Raw genomic sequence first — 18,911 nt, 5'->3', positions numbered from 1 at the left:
TTGAGAAAAAGCAATTACAAAATTTTCTTACGCTGTATTGTCTACAGGTGTAATAAATAAATAAAAATACTTTTATTTCTTTATTTATAAGCGTTTCTCAGTACATAACTGTTTTTCAGAATAACTTGCATCATAACTACTTATCAACTGAACAACAACAACATACATTACAACACACACAAACTAAAACAAAGATTACAAAAACAGTTAAAACGCTTATAAATTAAATATTTGGCAAGTCAAATACAAAAATGAAAATTATGTCAATAAAATATATAAAAGTTCTAAAACATACAAACTAATATAACAAAATCACTACTTAATATGCAAATCCTTTATTAACATCTTAGTTGTTGTTGTATAATATTTTCATTTTCTTTTTAAACATGCTAACAACATAAGACTTTATGGTGTCAGGGAGGTCATTATACAAGGTCGAGCCAAAGTAGGTGAAACTTTTCCTCTCGACCTCAAGCCGCACATGAGGAAAATGAAGCTTTCTGTCTTAGTGGTTGCTCCTTTGAGTGATCTTTTCCTGATACGACAGTTAGTGTCCAAGATACCGAGGCTCTCTAAGACATAAGACTTTGTGAGTCATGCAGTTTGTCAGGACCCTGCATACGTCTTCCATTGGGGCCATGCCGACTTTCTCTCTAAAGGGGGATACATGTTCCCGCCGATTCAGGTAAAAAATGAACCTAACGGCCGAGTTTTGCACATTTGAATTCTACAAGCATCCCCCCTGAGATACTATTTCCGTATGCAGGGTAGCAGTAGTAAAACACTGACAATATAAGTGACTGCATGATCTGCAGCTTTGCGGACTCTGGAAGCTTATTTCTAAATATATACAGACCTCTCAGTCTACCCAAGGCACACTGTGTAGCATATGTTACATGGTCACTAAAAGTGAGGCCTGAATCCAGTATGACTCCCAAAGTTTTCATTTTGTCACACACTGCCAGACTACTGCCACACAGCCTGACCTGCAGATTAGTCTCGCCGAGGGTCTGTAAAGTAGAGTGTGGGGCTACATGAAGAACTGTGCACTTGATGTGTTGAGCTGAAGACCATTAGTCACCGACCACAGACTTACACTAAGTAAATCAGAGTTAATTCGACCAATAGCCTCGCCCAACCTGTCCGGGGCATAAGACAAGTGCAGCTGACAATCACTCATTAATGCTTCCACCCTATTGTTCTGGGTCTAGTTGATTACCAAGCCACACCTGAACCTGGTAATATACACGATAAAAATGTTGGTGAGCAGAAGCTGCGGTTGGAGGAAGGCCAGCTAATTGCACACAAGTTTTATTACGTGTTTGTTTTGCAAAAGATAAGTAACGTGACTTGTCTACGGAAGAAATTTTTTGGAGCTCCATATACTGTACAGAAAGAAGAAAGCGAATTCCGTTGGTGATCTGAGTTTCTGGTGGAGAGTTGATATCTTCAAAAGCTTGTGCACAAGTAATAACATTTTCTTTTTCAAACAATTTAAAAATTGATTTTTTACCCCTTCGAAACATTGCTGATGTTGTATCACAGCCAGTCATGGTATGTAAAAAGTATATGATTGAATTAATTGAATATCTTCTTGAATAATTACTGCCGCAGTTGCTAGGACCTTCAATCGTCTTCTTTGCCTTTAGGTTTTTTCTTTTCACTCCAATCTTGATTGATAATATTATAATAATTACCAAGAAAACATACAAATGTAAATTGTCCTTGTTTCTCAGTAATAATGACTCTATTAGCATAATTTAACTTCAATCGTAATTCAACTGTTCTGTTATTAACACTTACATTTGTACAAATATGTTTTTAATTCCTCTAACGCAAACTGGCAGTCATCACTACTTTCAATATGAAAATATTTCCTCCATGGAGAGATTCAATGCTTCATCTTCAGGACGACCGACCTGGCCTCCAGTGGTTGGATTTAAAAATTAAACAAAGCAATCATTATGGTACTTAGCTTCAGCAGCAACTAAATCGTATTCAAACCGATGTCATCAGAACAAGGCTGAGCTGCTTTCATAACTGAGTCTTTAAATGAAAGAGTTGTAACATTACAAATTTTACGACAAGATTTCTGTGCTTGTTTCTTTTCGTATTCCTCACTCAACTCATCGCCGCAAAATAAACATCATTTTTTTAAATAAAAATATGACTCACTTACACGTGCTCTAGTACGAGGAGGACTTTTCTGAGAGGTACTAGCTGATTCCTCTTCATGTTGCCGTTTTGCTGCTGCAATTGTACTTTTTCAAGTGTATTGTTTGTGACACTGCACATGAATTGTCAGTGAATTTACATTCTTCAAGTAATTAGTAAATTGATCCCTCCCTTTGAATACTCGCGTTAATTAATGTCTTCATGCTGCAATCAACAGTAACACATTCACTTGAAGATCACAGTTTAGAGCAAATAAAACAGAATTGCGACATATTTTCATCAAAAAGTGAATACAGCGCAAACTTTAGCAGAGAATATTTGAAATAACTATGTGTTTTCACTACGAAAGAATTTTCAAGACTAACAGTGATTTAGGTGTGACCTCAGATAAGCAGGTTGATGGAAGGCCACGCGAACAATGGAATGGTAGGTAGATGTTGTTCAAGGACACATGGTCCCTTAAAATTAGACTCCGTTTTTTAAACATCATATTCTCAGCATTATCGGTCAATATAAATGTATTACTCTCACAGACTTATAGTTTTACTTATGTTGCAAGCTTAATGATGTCATATGCAGATTAGTCATGCTTATTATGGACAATACAGTGTAAGAATATTTTGTAATTGTTTTTTCTCAAAAATAGTTAGTGTTATGAAAAAAAGCGTAAGGACGATGTTTGTAGATAATTGTATGATCTAAAATTTGTATTTTAACATCTTATCACAAAACTAAACGTTGCGCTGAAAAATTAAAAAAACCCATTTTTACAAAATTTGACTTGAATAAAACTTTTTGCAGACATGGGATCGATGGGGACTTTTCACAATTTCATAACAATGGTGTCCCTAACATCTATACAAATTTTCAGCTTTCTGGGAATTAATGCAAGGCTACCCCTATTTTTGGGCTAAATTGACCAGACTAAATCCTGCAAGTGGAAACTATTGGCATAGTTACAAGAGGGTATTCAGCTGACAGAATCTTCTATTAGTACGGGAGCTAGCAACGTTTCTAAAACAAGAATTTTCAGGTCAGCTGAAATTTTGATATGCTGTCTTTCTTGCTCTTTCGGTTGGAGTCCGGGCTATCTGGCTGGCGGTAGTGGTTGCGTTTATTAATGCGCATCTTACCTTCACAGGTTTATATCCTCGAGTTTTAAAGAATTTTTTTATGCGTAATTTAAAATTTTTTCCCTTTAGATAGATCTACCAGACATTAATTTTGTATTGCCAGACATTTTTATTGTTGTTAATTATGTGCCATACGCGAAATTTTATTTTCATTAAATAAAAAATTCAAAGTATTTTTGAATGTCTGTAATTTTTATATTATGTTATTTAAACATAAAATAATATAAAATTAATTTGCCAGACGTTAATTCGATTGTTAAATATTAAATATAAATAAAAACTTAAAGAACAGTATTGCGGTATGATACTTGTGGTTGGAGAGAGATAGTTTGGAGTGCAAGAGAGACAGAAAGCGACGGCAGCGCTAGTACTTTAATTTATATTTTAAACGTATATTCAAAACTTCCTGGCACTTCTTCAGTTTATTAATCACGAAAAGAATGATTTTATGTTTATGTCCTTTACAGAAACACATTTCGTTTTACCACTGGCGATTGTAGCGAAATTAATAAATAAATATCACAAATAACACAAACACAACACAAACATGTGATTTTAGACTGACGCCATGTTGTCATTTGCCGAAGCGCTGGATTTTTACCTGCGAAGGTAAGATGCGCATTAATAAACGCAACCACTACCGCCAGCCAGATATCCCGGATTCCAACCGAAAGAGCAAGGAAGACAGCATATCAAAATTTCAGCTGACCTGAAATTCTCTCTCGAAAACGTTGCTAGCTCCTATACTATATAGCCATGTTTGTGTTTAGTAGCTAAGGTTAATGTGTCTCCATCTGTTTGAGAAAGTAATTTTAGGTTAACCATCTTTTTTTATCTTCAAGCTTTAATTGTTCTCACAATTTCTGAGTTTGAAGACGGTTTCTTCTTAATCACAAAGGGTAGCAGGATAATGTCAGCTGGTTAACTACAATATAACTATTATGTAAGCATTTAACCCTAGACTAGTGGAGAAAATATTTTTTATGTATTAAACATGTTGCAATGTAAATCTCACAATAGTCCTATATTTGCACTGTTCCAAGATAAACTAGTGTCAAATGAAAGATATAGAGTCCAAATTTTATACTAAAACGTAAAATACTCTATAACTATGTTATATTTTACACTTTAAAACTATAAACTATAATGTTAAACATTTCTGAACACCATTTTTATGCAACGTGAAAGAGATTACTGTAAATTTTTTAAATTTTCTTGTGAAGTTTTTATTTGAAACTAGCAGTTACCCATGGCTTCACACACAATTTTGCAGGTTTTACACCTGTATGAGCACTTCTGGTTCAAGGAAACTAAATTTCCGACAAAAATGTTGATTTTGCCTTCTTCCCACGATCAAGAAAATATGTTAAAAGGGTATATTTATGGTCATTTTAATTTACTTAATTCTTAGTATTTTCTGTTCCAAAGCTGATTTTGCCTCTCTCCCGATCAAGAAAATATAAATACATACACAGCTCTGAGAAATGTATTTTTGTCAAAAGACAAATTATGTAGGTTTCATAACAGTTTTTAAATGTATAGTAAAAGTTAAACTACACTGTCTCTTATATCTGCAATGCTAGCAGTTACCCGCTGCTTTGCACACAATTTAGTAGGTGTTGCACGTTTATGACCACTGCTGGTTCAAGTGATTATATATCCAATGCCAATTTTGAATTTGCCTTGTTGCAGCAATCAAGAAAATACGTAAAAAAGTTTATGTTATGGCTATTTTAATTTACTTCGTTCTTAGTATGTTTTGTTCCACAGTTGATTATGTTTTGTTTCCCGATCAAGAAAATACATAACACAGATCAGAGAAATCTGCTTCTGTCAAAAGAGAACTAAGATGGGTTTTATATTAATCTTTAAATGTATAGTAAAACTTTTTAAATATTGTAGAAAATTTAGAGCTAGAATTGGTACATTAGTTCAATAAAACAGCCCAAAGAAATTTCATGTAGCATAGTTCTTGTTGATTGCTTCAAACAGAGTTTTCTGAGTCAAACTCTAACCTTCTTATGTTGAGGACATTTTCTAAGGTAGATCAATACTTACCTAATCGCTAAAATCTAAAATGGCTTTAAATAGTATAGTAACTTAATAGAACAGTTACTTACTATAAATGTAAAAATATTGAAAATCATAAACAATGTCTACACAGAACAGTTGATTAAATTTGACAGGCTCATTCGATTAATATTACACAACTTTAGAGACCAAGATGGGATTTTTTGCTACTTTAAGGACCAATGGGGTGTAACCTAAAGGAATTTTCGAAATAAGAATAGGCCTATATACATCCCAGGAACCACAATAATATCTATGTAAAATTTCAGTAGGCCTACAATCCGTTGAGTAGTTAACACGTGAAACAAAACAAACAAACAAAGGCACTTTCGCATTTATAATATTATTAGGATAATTGTGTTATTATATGTATATATATATATTGTTTAACAAGTAACAGACTAGTGTATCCATATGGATGCAATATTGTTTCTGGATAACTTATTTTAGTATTAAAACAAACCTGTGCATAAAAATTGAAAACGTCCTGCTACTGGGCATGTGACAATACTGTAATCTAAACACTGTGCTAATGACTCCTAAAGAACAAAATCTCTGAATAATGAAGAAATGGTTACCCATTTGTAACAGCATCCAATAATTTACACTATATTAAATTGTTATTAAGGAAAGAAAGTATTGCATTTACCTTAGATGTTAATGTAGTGGCAGTGGCTGTGTTGATTGGCTGGCCATTTGCAAGTGAAGTCACTGAAGATATCACAGGCACTGGTCCACCTACAAGTTCACATATAATTAATTAAGTTTAATCCTCAGATTTTGGTGAGGTTAATAAATAAGTATCAAATCTACAGTTAGTAAAAACATACAGAGTATTTGGAAACGTGCCAATTATATATTTTGATTCCATTCATAACATTGTAGAAAAAATTTGTTAACATTGATTACACTTTAAAAGGATTTAGAGTGCAGGAGAAACATCTATACAAGTCCGATCCACCAACCCTTATAAGCTAGTGAATCTAAAAAAATTCGACTCCGATACAAAATTGGGTCTCGATTCTTTTTGAATTAATACCGATTTCTGTATTAATTGTTACTAGAAATTAGAATACGAGGGTAATTCGGAAAGTAAGGTCCGATTCGCGTTAACCAGACAAAAACACCTTTACTGTGGCTCTATACTGAGTGATAATAAATATCCTCATGAGACAGCAAGCACACTAGGGCACCTGCTGCAGTCAACATGTAATGATAAATAGTAACTAGGAATATAATACGTTAACACTTTAGCTGCCATGAATGTCGGATCTGACCTGTAAAAAATTAACCCCAAAGGCCATGACCATCTCTATAATGTTTAAGCTTTTAAAAGTATTTTATTTACCTATTGTAATTGCTATGTTAATTCAAAGTAATTTTCGTCTAAGCCACATTAAAAACTGTTTGATATAATGACATTTGAGCATTGGTCATTTTGACCAGCCCAACTTTTTCTCTGTAATTTAGTGTCAAAAATAACAGTGGCGACCATATTTGACTGCCACTTTTCTGCTTTCCGTTGTAAATATTTTTGCAACCTTCAATCAACAACTACTACACATTAGTGCAACTTGACAAAAATCTTTTAGCCAGAAGAAACTACCTTATTGGTACTGTTCAAGCAAACAGAAAAGGTCTTCCTGTCAATGTTATGAAAGCACACAAAAAACAAGGCGAAATGAAAGATACACAAGGAAAGGGTGGAAGGGTGCTTGAAAATAAAGATGGGATAAGTGAGAAGTAAAAATGTTGTCCACCAAATAATAAGTCAAATATTTTTACACAGGAAAAAAGACACAAAAGGCAATGACATTTTAAAGACATTAGTGTGAGTTGAGTAAAACAAGGAAAAGATGGACATCAATGTGTCTCACTGTATAGCACTGGTGTTGTGTATTGGTAAAGAAGATGGTATCACACAGCAGCCAAATAACTAATCATCGAAATCACTTAACTAACTACATTATTTTATGCAGAAATAATGAAAATAACATGTTTAAGCAATAGGTATTTTGCATACTGTCGATCATCTGTTATTTGCGAATAGACTTATTTGAAGATTTTGGTGGATTTGAGATTAAGCTTCGATTCATCATTAGTCCGTAATATTGTAAAATCGTAACTTTTTAAATTGTATTTTAAGCACTTCTGTTGACTTTATTCATTATTTTGTAATAAAAAAACTTTTTGGATATTTGAAACGATTCATAGTATTGAGAATCCTCGATATTGCTAAAAATCAAGGAATAGACTGTAGCAACCTATCCATCCTACCTTGTACCTATTCTCTGGCTCATCGGCTCATATGAAAAGGAATTTGTCAGCAATCACTCTTACATAACACATCATTTTCTTATCACAGAATTGTGTTTATAGATTTTGCAAAATATTTTTCTGGCTTACCTTCTTTATAAGCTTAAAAACTTCCTTTTGTAAAAACCTAAATGCTCTTTGACAATAACGTCACTACCACACTTATTTCCTATTCCAATAAAAATTTTAATAATACAATTTGATAATGACTAGATGGTGGAAATTGACGTCTTTCAAATATGAACTTGGATCTCTACTTTGACCCTCATTTTATTAACTTTCTACACACATTCCTCTAATTGTAATATGCATTAAAATGTGCAGTTAGTGTGTGTATTGTGAAATTAATTCAGCTTGACAACTTTGTTCATTAAATGTTTGACAAATAGAATTAACCCTTTGAACAGTAAAGACGTAAGAATCATGTTACCATGCTACAAGCCGCCTGCACTAACAACATCAATGTTGTGTTTTTATAGCAAACTTAAAACAGTGTGAATATATAACAATTGATGCTTAAAGTGCCCATCTCGATTTTCCCCAATCTGTCACCCTTGCTGGAGGGTTACAGACTTGTTATTTTATGTATGTGGTGTTCAGTGCACTTGTTCTGTGCAGTAATAAGGCTGGTGCAGTCACCTTGGATCCTCTGTGTGTATGTTCGAGGATTTTTTTATATACAACTTATTCAATTGGTATTCACGACTTTGGTGTATTCATCGCCACATATTTACTTCATTTTTTAATTTTTGTATGTGCAGAACCTTATTCCTTAAGATTTTTTACACCTGATAGAGGATGGATTCCAATTCTCAAAACGTAAATAAATGTTTGATTTTTTTGTAACACTTAACAATATCTAAATCCTATTATCATTTCATATAATTCTCTTGGGGATTTTTGGAGTTGAAATTGGCTCCTACCTAAAACATGTACTTTACTTTTAATGTTCACTGACAATGTATATGAATACCAATAATAACATTCAGAACATTTTGCAAATGTTCTTTTAAGAAGATTGAAATACAATACACTCTACACTACCTGAGCCTTTATTATCCAAAGCTCCTTGTAAAACTGGGCTGTCAATAAAATGAAAAGAGAAAAATGAGTAATCTGTTAGGTGTGATAATTTAACCCTCTCACCACTCATTGAAGTTGTGTCGGCAGCTATCATGTTAATGGAAAGGTTTATTGCTGATGCATCACCAATTTGATATTTTTATTAACAGCCAGCTGTAGCTGTGTCCATTCTTCATTGAATGTGTTGTATTCATACCAGAAGAAACTGTGTATTCATCTTTCCTTTTAACAACAGAGTTATACTGAATAACAATAGCTGTAGCAACAAAATAGAACCGCTCAAACAGCAGTAGCTCTTGCTTCATAATGATATATACTGCAATATATATACTGCATTAGTCGAGTTTTTATATATAACTTTCTCCATATAATATTGTTATGATATACATGTATATTGTTTCAAAAAAAAAAACTTTAAGGGGCTATTTCATCATTTCTCTGCAATATGTAGTTTTTATTAACTAATTTTGGTAACAAGAAATAAAATGTAACACTTAAAATTTTTTACAATCTACTAAGTAAAAGAATTGGAGGTCACCTGTGGGTATGGGAGGTGTCTCGCCACCTGGCAGTGTGATAGGTGACTTGCTGTACTGCTGTTGGAAGTTCATCACACAAGGATATGTGCAGAAGTTTCTTATGGTTGCATCACTCATTGTCAGGTGATACTGAGCCTGTGCTACTGACATACACATGTCGCATTTTATCCTGTACATACAATACATTTTTCTGTGAATGTCATTTACTAGTAGGGGTAGCGAGACTAGTTATTTTTTTATTCAGAGCCGAGACAATCTGTTATGTTAATATTTTAATGTGTTATAATTACAGGCTTGTTAATAGACATGTAACATAAATAATGTTTACACCACATATTTTCAGAGTCTATCCATTTTTCCATATTGTCGGAGTGTAGTCTATCAACATTTGTCATCAGGGCCAGTTTACTCTATAACCCTTTAACATAAGGTGTCACATAGTGGGGTCCTCAAGATTTTGATCATGTAAAAATATTATAAAAATTAGAGATCACAAAGTTGATTTTCTGCAACATAGCGTTCAATTGTAGAATGTTTTACTCTGTTCAAATGGTACCCATTTTTGAAAACATTATCAATAACTAGCCTGGTCTTTTGGTATTGTTTCTGATAAATAATTTTGATTTAAAATAAAGTACAGCTTATTTTAGATTAATAAATTGTATTAATTGGGACCAGAAGTGATCCGGATAAACCATGAATACATTAAAAACAATAGATTATGGATAATAATGAATTTAATTGTTAGTAATACAACAGTAAATTTGGACCATTTTTTACGTTTTTTACCGATATTAATTTAGATTTAATTTACAAATATTATTACTGTAGAGAAAAATGAATAAAATGGAGTGCTATGAACAAATACAGCAATAGTAAACTAACTATAATATGTGATATTAACACCATACAGTGCAGAGTCTTGTATAAACTGTGAAGAACAACTAGACAGTTACGAATAATTTATTATATTTAAATTATTCGTAATAATTTAAATGTACAAATGACAGTTTACTTGATATGGCTAGTTGTTATAAAAATAGACTACCTAAAACTATTGAACTTTAAAGGGGCCACCAAAAAACATATATGAACAGTCAGTGTAATCCACAGTAGTCAAATAGTTACAAATATAATATTTTAACAAATAACGATATTCTTTCCAAACACAAATCAGAAGCATGTTTAGTTTTCACATTTAAAACTACTGAGTAAAATATAATAATAATGAGCTTTGATGAAATATCATGTCATATTTATCAATGTAAGAACTCATAAAGTAGTACTCCATATACCAATAACTAAGGTAGTTTACCTTCTTGATGATACAGCATTAACTGACACTTGATAAAGAGTTAAGCAGTTAAGGGAACACATCATCAAAACTTGGCCAGTACTCTGTACCCGTTTAATCATGTCAAAATTGTACTTTTTGACCTGAAACATACATAAATACTAGTACAATTTTTTTTAATTAATTACTCAGTGAACCTATCAAAATAAAAAAATTAATTTTAATACATTTTACAAATAATTACTACAATAAAACTGTATTTATTACTTAATTATGAATCATATACGAGGTCCAATCAAAAAGTATCCTACCTTTTGGTGCAACGTAAAACTGAAGTTACCTGAAAAAAGCTGGGGTTAATTTTCTTCAAAATAAGCACCCTGAGAAGCAACACAACGATTCCAGCGACGTTTCCACTTCTGGAAGCAGTCTTGAAAATCACTTTTCGGCATCGCCATGAGATCAGCCGTCGTTTTTTTCATAATTACTTCTCGACTTTCAAATCTGGTGCCTTTCAATGGTTTTTTGAGGTGGGGGAAGAGCCAAAAATCGCATGGAGCCATATCTGGAGAGTACGGAGGCTGAGGAACTTGCGGAGTGCCGTGTTTCGCCAAAAAAGTTTGAATGAGCTGGCGCATTGTCGTGGTGTAGCCGCCAATTTTGAGACGCCCACAAGTCAGGTCTTTTGCGGCGAATCGCATCTCGGAGACGACGTTGGACACTTAAATAGTACTGTGCATTCACAGTTTGACCCTCAGGGCATATTCATGGTGCACAACTCCACGGTGGTCGAAAAAAACAGTAAGCATCACTTTGACATTGCTTCGAACTTGCCTTGCTTTTTTTGGCCGAGGATCCTGGGGAGACTGCCATTGTGATGACTGAAATTTGGTCTCAGGGTCATATCCATAGACCCAACTTTCGTCTCCAGTTATTATCGATGTCAAAAAGTCCGCATCATCCTCACAACATTGAAGCATGTCCTCGGCAACATCCAATCGCCGTTGCTTCTGCTCGTCTGTCAGCAATTTTGGCACAAATTTTGGCTACCCGGCGCAATCCCAAGTCATCCATTAAAATTGCTTCAGCTGATCCGAAACTGACATCTAACTCAGTACATACTTCCTCCACAGTCATTCGACGATTTTCACAGATCAAAACTTTTGCTTTCTCGATGATTTCCGGAGTTCGACTTGTTTTTGGTCGGCCCGAACGCGCGTCACTTTCTGCCGAGGTTCGACCACTTTTGAAACGGTTATACCACTCTTTAATCTGCGTAACACCCATTGCCTCATTTTCGAATGCTAGCTGAATTTTCCGAATGGTCTCACTTTGTTTTTCTCTGAGTTTCACGCAAAATTTAATGCAATAACGTTGTTCCACTTTTTCCGTCATCTTCACAGTTAGAGAAAACCGATACGCGCACTTGACTTATCAGTACATACTGACCCGTCTCCGGCGAACCAGTTGGGGGATCAAGATAAGATTTTGTACCTTTCCTTATCATAGTAGGAACTATTGTCGCAACAAATCTTATCTCATTATTGGCAGCAGAAGCCGCGATACACGAAGAGGTCGGATACTTTTTGATTGGACCTCGTATACACACTAGCAGTTACAAACGGCTTCACGCACAATTTCCTGTTGAAAAACAGAACACTATATCTACGTATTCTTTTTCTATGACATTCTAAACAGTCCTGAGATAACTGATAGACACTTAAGGATATTCCAATCTCCTGACGTATTTTAAATTAAAATTAAAATAACAGTGTTTTGGGACCCAGAAAAAACACTGTCTATGAAACAGTTTTTATAAGATTCGAATTTCCCTCCAACAGCCCATAATTTATTGAATTACCCCGATGATTTCAGTAACAATTGAACTATTTTAAGCCAGTGTCGTGGAATCCTTAAGCTAAAGACAGTAGCAATTAATTATATAATGCATATAATGCATGGGTTCTGTGCAGTTTAGAAATACAAGTAAACTTATCTTAGATATATAGGGTGTCCCACGAGTAACCCGACAAACTTGTCAGGTGGTTTCCTCTCACCAAAATAATGAAAAAAATTCTCATAAACATATGTCCAAATGCTTTGTTAGCGAACTAAAGGCTAGCAAAAGAATTTGCTTGATATTTTGGGAAATGACAGAAATAAAACCCAACTGATGTTTTTATGGCGTAAGTTTAGGTGTTAAATTTATCAAATTTTAAGTCAAATGAACTGAAAAATTTAATAAAATACATATCCGACTTGTAAGAATACCCATATCTGCAATATTACACAAAATATGCCAAAATCTGTTTTGAAAAACATTGTTTAGATTTGAAGCACATTAACTTTATTAAATGGGTAATAAACACGCAAACTTTTTAACTAAAACTTGAAGAGAATTTAATTCTAAAAGGAATGATGTAAAATAGGCCAATAATAAATAAAGTGGTAAATGGCAAGGTTTGACATAGATACATTCTTTAAAATAACTTTTATTATAAAAACATGCACAATCAAATGGTGTATTTATGTTTTTAAAATAATAATTCAAAAATATTAAAGAAGAAGTTTAAATTATTAAAAACACAACATTAAGAACGTCAACAAACATTTTCTTTGACATTTAATTATTTAGCTAGTCACATAAATATTTAATGCATAATTATTTGATTAAAATGATATAGGATAAAAGATTATAACCCTTCATATAACAAAGGTATGAATTATCTAGTAAAAGCTTGCAAAAATCAACTATTAGCAAGCTTCAAACGCTTGCAAACTTTCTGGCACTTTATTATGCATATAACTTAGGAAAATGGACATGGCACTGAAAAGTAAAAAAAAGGTTTTTAAATACAGACTTCCTACACAACTAAACAAGAAAGAACTACATAACTACATAAGAAAGAATTCAACTTATGTTGGCTTGCTCAATGTAATGTAATAATCCAAAATGTTATAAAAAACAATATTAGAACAGTTTAATTAGTGTAAACTTGGTAATCAATATTCAACAACATCTTATTTAAAATATATTTTACTATTTCTTTTAAAACAAACCTACAAAGGTATTATGCTTATTCTGTCAGAACCAATTTTCCATTCAAGAAAATCTATGAAGCAAGAAAGATTGCTATATTTCCTAGGCTCTCTCTTCCAATATCCATGAATTAGTCATTAAACATAGGTATACACTAGAAGAGGGAACCAGAAGGATGTTGTGCAAACTATTATTTGTTCATTACAAAAATATAGCTTCTTTAGTTTAGTTAAACAACAAACATAGTTAAAAACAATAATGCTTTTAAAAACATTTAAAATGACTTAACACTTCAGAAATAAATTTTCTTGCTGTTTCTAAATTTACTATAGAGCACAAATCATTACATGAGATATTGAATATAAATCATTATTTTATTATTTGTATAAAACATTGATGGTTTTATTGCAGTTTTTAGTTTCTTTGTATCAACAGACAAAGTATAAGCTTTTAAAAACTGTTTAATATAATGATAATTTTCCATAAAATAATATTTAATAAAATAAAACAATATTACGTACCTTACACCAATTGCAGGGAACTATTTTTCGCTTTGCTAATATATACACATTCATACAGGTTTTACAACAAAAGTTGTGAGGAACTCCATCGTAGAAAATGTTAAATTTCTCTCCAGCAGCATCCTTGTCAAAATATTTTTTACACATGTCACATCTATCTGAAATAGATGTAAGTGAAATATTACCATACAGATATTACCAATTTGATATTGCAAGTAGTTCAAAAGCATAGTGTAGATATTTTATAAATAATACAAGTGAATAAAAAGACATGCAAATATAAAATAGTAGAAATAAGACACATGTAACACAAAGTGTTTATGGAAATTAAAGCTAAATTAGTGTTATAATATACCAAATAGAACAGTCTCAACTTAAAAATTACTTAATTAAGTAAGTATTGTATAAACATATTGGTTTTTGTTGAGTTAGCTATACTCTTGTCACCAAGGCCACGCTGGCCCAGTAGGACACGTTTTACTACATTTAGTTTAGACCACCTTTCTTTTAAATATAAACATGTCTACGAATAATATATATATATATATTATTCGTAGACATGTTTATTAATGTATATATACTCGTAAATCGTTAGAAATAAAAAGACATTAACTTAAATCTGGCACTAGTTGTTGCTACATTAATAAATAGCTGTTGCTACATACGCTAATAAACATTAATAAATGTTTTCAAATTATTGTGTTGAACTGCAATTTTGAAGTCTGTGCTATTAAGATTTTAAGCTCAAAAACAATTTTATTGTGCTGCTATAGGCCTCCATCTGGAGATGTTAAAATATTTTTCAATGGACTTGAAAGTGTTCTTAACCTTTTATTAAATTTTAACTCAAAGATTGTTATCTTTGGTGACCTGAATATTAATCTGAGAGTCAATAACAATGTTGCTCAACAATTAAGCTTTTTTAGTGACGTCATTTGGTTGCCACTGTGCTAACTTTAAGGCAACTCGGGGTGAAGCATGTCTAGACACTATGGTGACTAACATCCCTCATGAAAAATACAAAATTAAGTGTTATAGACCTCCCCCTATCCGATCACCATGTGATTTTAGTTGAGTTAGTTTCCTGCGAACAGTCTGATGGTGTTGTACCTGCTTTGATGACATTTAGAGTTTATTCACCCAATAGAATCAGCCTACTTAAAGATCATATGAGTACTATTGACTGGTCGCTCCTCCTGAGCGGTCAGGACGCAACATCCTCGTGGAACTTGTTCTTTGGAGCAATCTTAATGGAGATCTATTTTTCCATGCAAACTACAGAGGTGCGGGAAGAAGTGGCCTAAAAAAAGGTAATACTGGTAGTTGGTACTCGCCAGAACTTCATGTACTCAAGAATCATGTAATGACGCTGCACACTATAGCTAACTGCACTAAATCACCCGTGGACAAGCAGGCCTACATCACTGCAAGAAATCAATATAAATCTGCTATTCGTGATGCCAAGAAAATCCACCAATGAACATTTTATTGATACTTCGGGCAACAAAACTAAAGCTGCATGGCAGGTGGTGAAATCTTTGACTAGATCTTCTTCTTCTCAATCTGGCATCTCACCTTCTCTCGAGGAGTTCACCACTTTCTACGGGGACATGGTGGAGGAGCTGCGACAGAAGATTCCCTCTGCACCAACATCAGCGGATGTGCTCTTGAAGAAAATACCCAGACCTAATGTTTGTTTCAGGTGGAAAGAGTGTTACTACACCGATGAGGTCCTTAGAATTTTGAGTAGACTTAAACCATCTAAAAGTAAAGATATCTATTTCATGTCCAATGGACTTCATAAAATCCGTTGCTGATGTAATTTGTCTTTCCCTTGACCGAGTGTATAAATAGGTGTTTTGCTTGAAGGCACTTTTCCTGAACAGTTTGAAAATTTCTAAAGTTATACCTATTTTTTAAGAAAGGAAACAGGGAGGATACAGCTAGTTATAGGCCCATATCTTTAGTTCCGGTCATAGCTAAGGTTTGTAGAAGCAGTCATCAAGAACCAAATCAGCAGTTACTTTGAGTTTCACCAGTTACTTGCTCCAGTTACTTTAGGCCTGGTATGTCTACGGTTGACGCTGTCGGTGACCTTGTGGATTCAATTATTGAAGGTTATGAGAAAGGCGAGTTGTCAACAAGCTCTAATGTGTGACTTAAGCAAGGCCTTCGACTGTGTCGACCGTGGCGTCCTTTTGCAAAAGTTAGAGCATTATGGGGTTACTGGTACTGAAATTGAAACTTTTTGAATCTTATTTAAATAACCGCTATCAACAAATTTCTGTCAATGGTTCTCTATCCGATGCTGCCCAAGTTCTGTATGGTGTTCCACAGGGTTCAGTTTTGGACCCTTTTCTTTTTTTGATAATGGTTAATGACCTTCCTGATAATGTATCGGCTAGTACACTTATGTTTGCTGATGATGTTACTTTTTTTAAGTCCAATAGCTGTTATCTCAATTTGTGTGATTACATGACAAATACAGTTCTAAGTGAAGCAGTTGAGTGGTATGCAGCAAATAAATTTTTACTGAATGTGGAAAAAACTCAAATAATAAACTTTTCTGTAAACAATAGTTTTCTCAATAGTAATAATGTAGACTTTGTACAACCTGTTAAATTGTTAGGTTTTTATTTTGACCCAAAATTATCTTGGCATTCCCATATAGAACATGTTTGTAGTTAAACTTTGTAAAGTAGTGTACCTGATTAGAAGATTAAGAGAAATTGTACCCCACCAACTTTTTAAAAACAATGTTATTATGCTTTTTTTTACTCTGTGTTATTGTACGGTATTATGTATTGGGGTAATTGGTATAGGTGTATTAAAATGTTTTATTGTTACAAAAGAAGATATTAAGGATATTAACTTTCTCAGGTTCAACTGACCATTGTAGACCACTCTTTGTTAGAGAGAGAGAATTTTGACTGTGATCAACTTGTATATCTTTGTATGTTTATGTCATGTGAAAAATAATTTATTTCAACACTCCCTTGCTACTGATGTACATAACCATTTTACCAGGTCTAGTCACACTATTCGTTTTCCTCACTATAGGCTAAGCAAAACTATGTCTTCCTACAATGTTATGAGCATAAAGCTTTTTAACAGGCTCCCACCAATTGTTCATCACATCAGCAGTACTAGATTTTAAGAATGTTATGTATAACTGGTTAATAGATAATCCATTTTATGATGTAAAAGAGTTTTTAAAATTTCACTTCAACGAGACAACTTTTAAATTTTAAGCTAGGCTAAGTTACCATTTTAATTTAGTTTTAAGGATCTTTTAACTGTTGACGCTTTGTATGTGCCTTAAACTCATATTTTTATATTTTTTGCAATGTAAAACTTACTTTTTCTAACTTGTAAACCTGCAATTGAAGATTCTATTGTAATTTTGGTTATAAATCATGTTGTAATTTGACTATGCCTATTGCATATCATGTTTAATGGCAATAAAGAATGTCTATGTCTATTAATTAACTAGCATGCTTCAAGTTTAGGAATTTTTATTACGGTTCAGAGGAATTCTCAGAGAGAAACACTTAAGATTAAAGAAAGTAAACACGACATATTGTCCACTGCAATGTAGTAGATAAAGATGTAGGTTTATGTACATTTAGAAAATAATTTATGAATGTGTTGGTCCTCATTTCCCAAACATACTGTTCATCTAACTATACAATATTTATTTTAAAGATACCTGTACAATACATGAGGAGTTGCTGAGGTTTGAATTAATAGAGCTGAAAGCCTGGGATTGACACTACTTGATAGGAAATTCAGCAGACTTAACTTAAAAAAAAGTGAATTGGAAATAATGCTTCCCAAGTTAACTCTGCATCCCTCAGTGAACAGGCAACTAGAATGTTTCCTACTTGTTGAAGGATTGCAGTGCAATCGAAAATATCTAATCATGTGTAAAATATGTGTACTTTTACGTGTTCTTTCAATCAATGGACTCTAGAAGATAGGTAGTTTTCAAAGTACGTCTGCTGATTTTCCTATCAACTAGTAACAACCTGAGGAGTTGTTGAGTTTGGGTCCCTCTAGAATGAGACAAGGAGTAAACTCTGAAAATCAGCTATACATCATGTGAGCAAACTGTCTTTTGCTAACAATATTTTTATTGGTAAATGTTTCCTTAACTAGGAGCTACTCTCAAAAAGGATTGGTTTAAGCAACGTTTTCCTCTTAGATTATTTTGATGGTAGTAAGCTAATAATTTATGATGATAAAAATATAACAATGAAATTGTCAGTTAAAACAAAAATTAGAATTGCCTTCAATATGGGAGGGTGAATGCCAACCCCTTAGTTAGCACCTCGTATCAGTGTATCTACTGTCCTTTTAGGGGTTCAGCACAGCCCTGCTGTCATCGAGCAGAATAGATTTTTACATTACTAAAGCACAATACATGTGACAATACTATATAAATACATTATTAGGAACTCACCAACTTTTAATTTATTTGCAAATTTGTATGCAGAAAAACAAATATCACTGCATAGTTTATTCACTTTAGAATCGAAAAACACTTCCACCTCAACAAGTTTGTTGTTTGCACAAACATGACAAGGGTAGACCTGTGGAGGTGGAGGCTGGTTGCTGCTCATCTGCTCATACTTCTCCATGCAAGCCTGAGTACAGAAGTCCTGGAAAAACCACATCTATCTTAGCATAACCACGACAAGGGTAGACCAGAGTGGTATGAGCAGGTATAATAACCACATG

At 33.3% G+C, this 18,911-nt stretch overlaps 1 protein-coding gene across 1 annotated transcript in view; it reads right to left on the bottom strand.

Annotated features, from left to right (window-relative positions):
• LOC124360494 (zinc finger MYM-type protein 3-like) overlaps nt 1-18,911 on the bottom strand; it is a 71,274-nt gene that overhangs the window by 28,994 nt on the left and 23,369 nt on the right. The window contains 5 exon segments of the mRNA XM_046814170.1: nt 6,028-6,116; nt 9,316-9,485; nt 10,632-10,753; nt 14,172-14,329; nt 18,634-18,832. Coding sequence (XP_046670126.1) covers nt 6,028-6,116; nt 9,316-9,485; nt 10,632-10,753; nt 14,172-14,329; nt 18,634-18,832 — 738 coding nt within the window.

This window comes from Homalodisca vitripennis, chromosome 4 (assembly GCF_021130785.1).
Source record: "Homalodisca vitripennis isolate AUS2020 chromosome 4, UT_GWSS_2.1, whole genome shotgun sequence".
Taxonomy (NCBI): Eukaryota; Metazoa; Arthropoda; class Insecta; order Hemiptera; family Cicadellidae; genus Homalodisca; species Homalodisca vitripennis.
The sequence above is the reverse complement of the archived record's forward strand: the minus strand, read 5'-3'. Positions and strand labels throughout refer to the sequence as shown.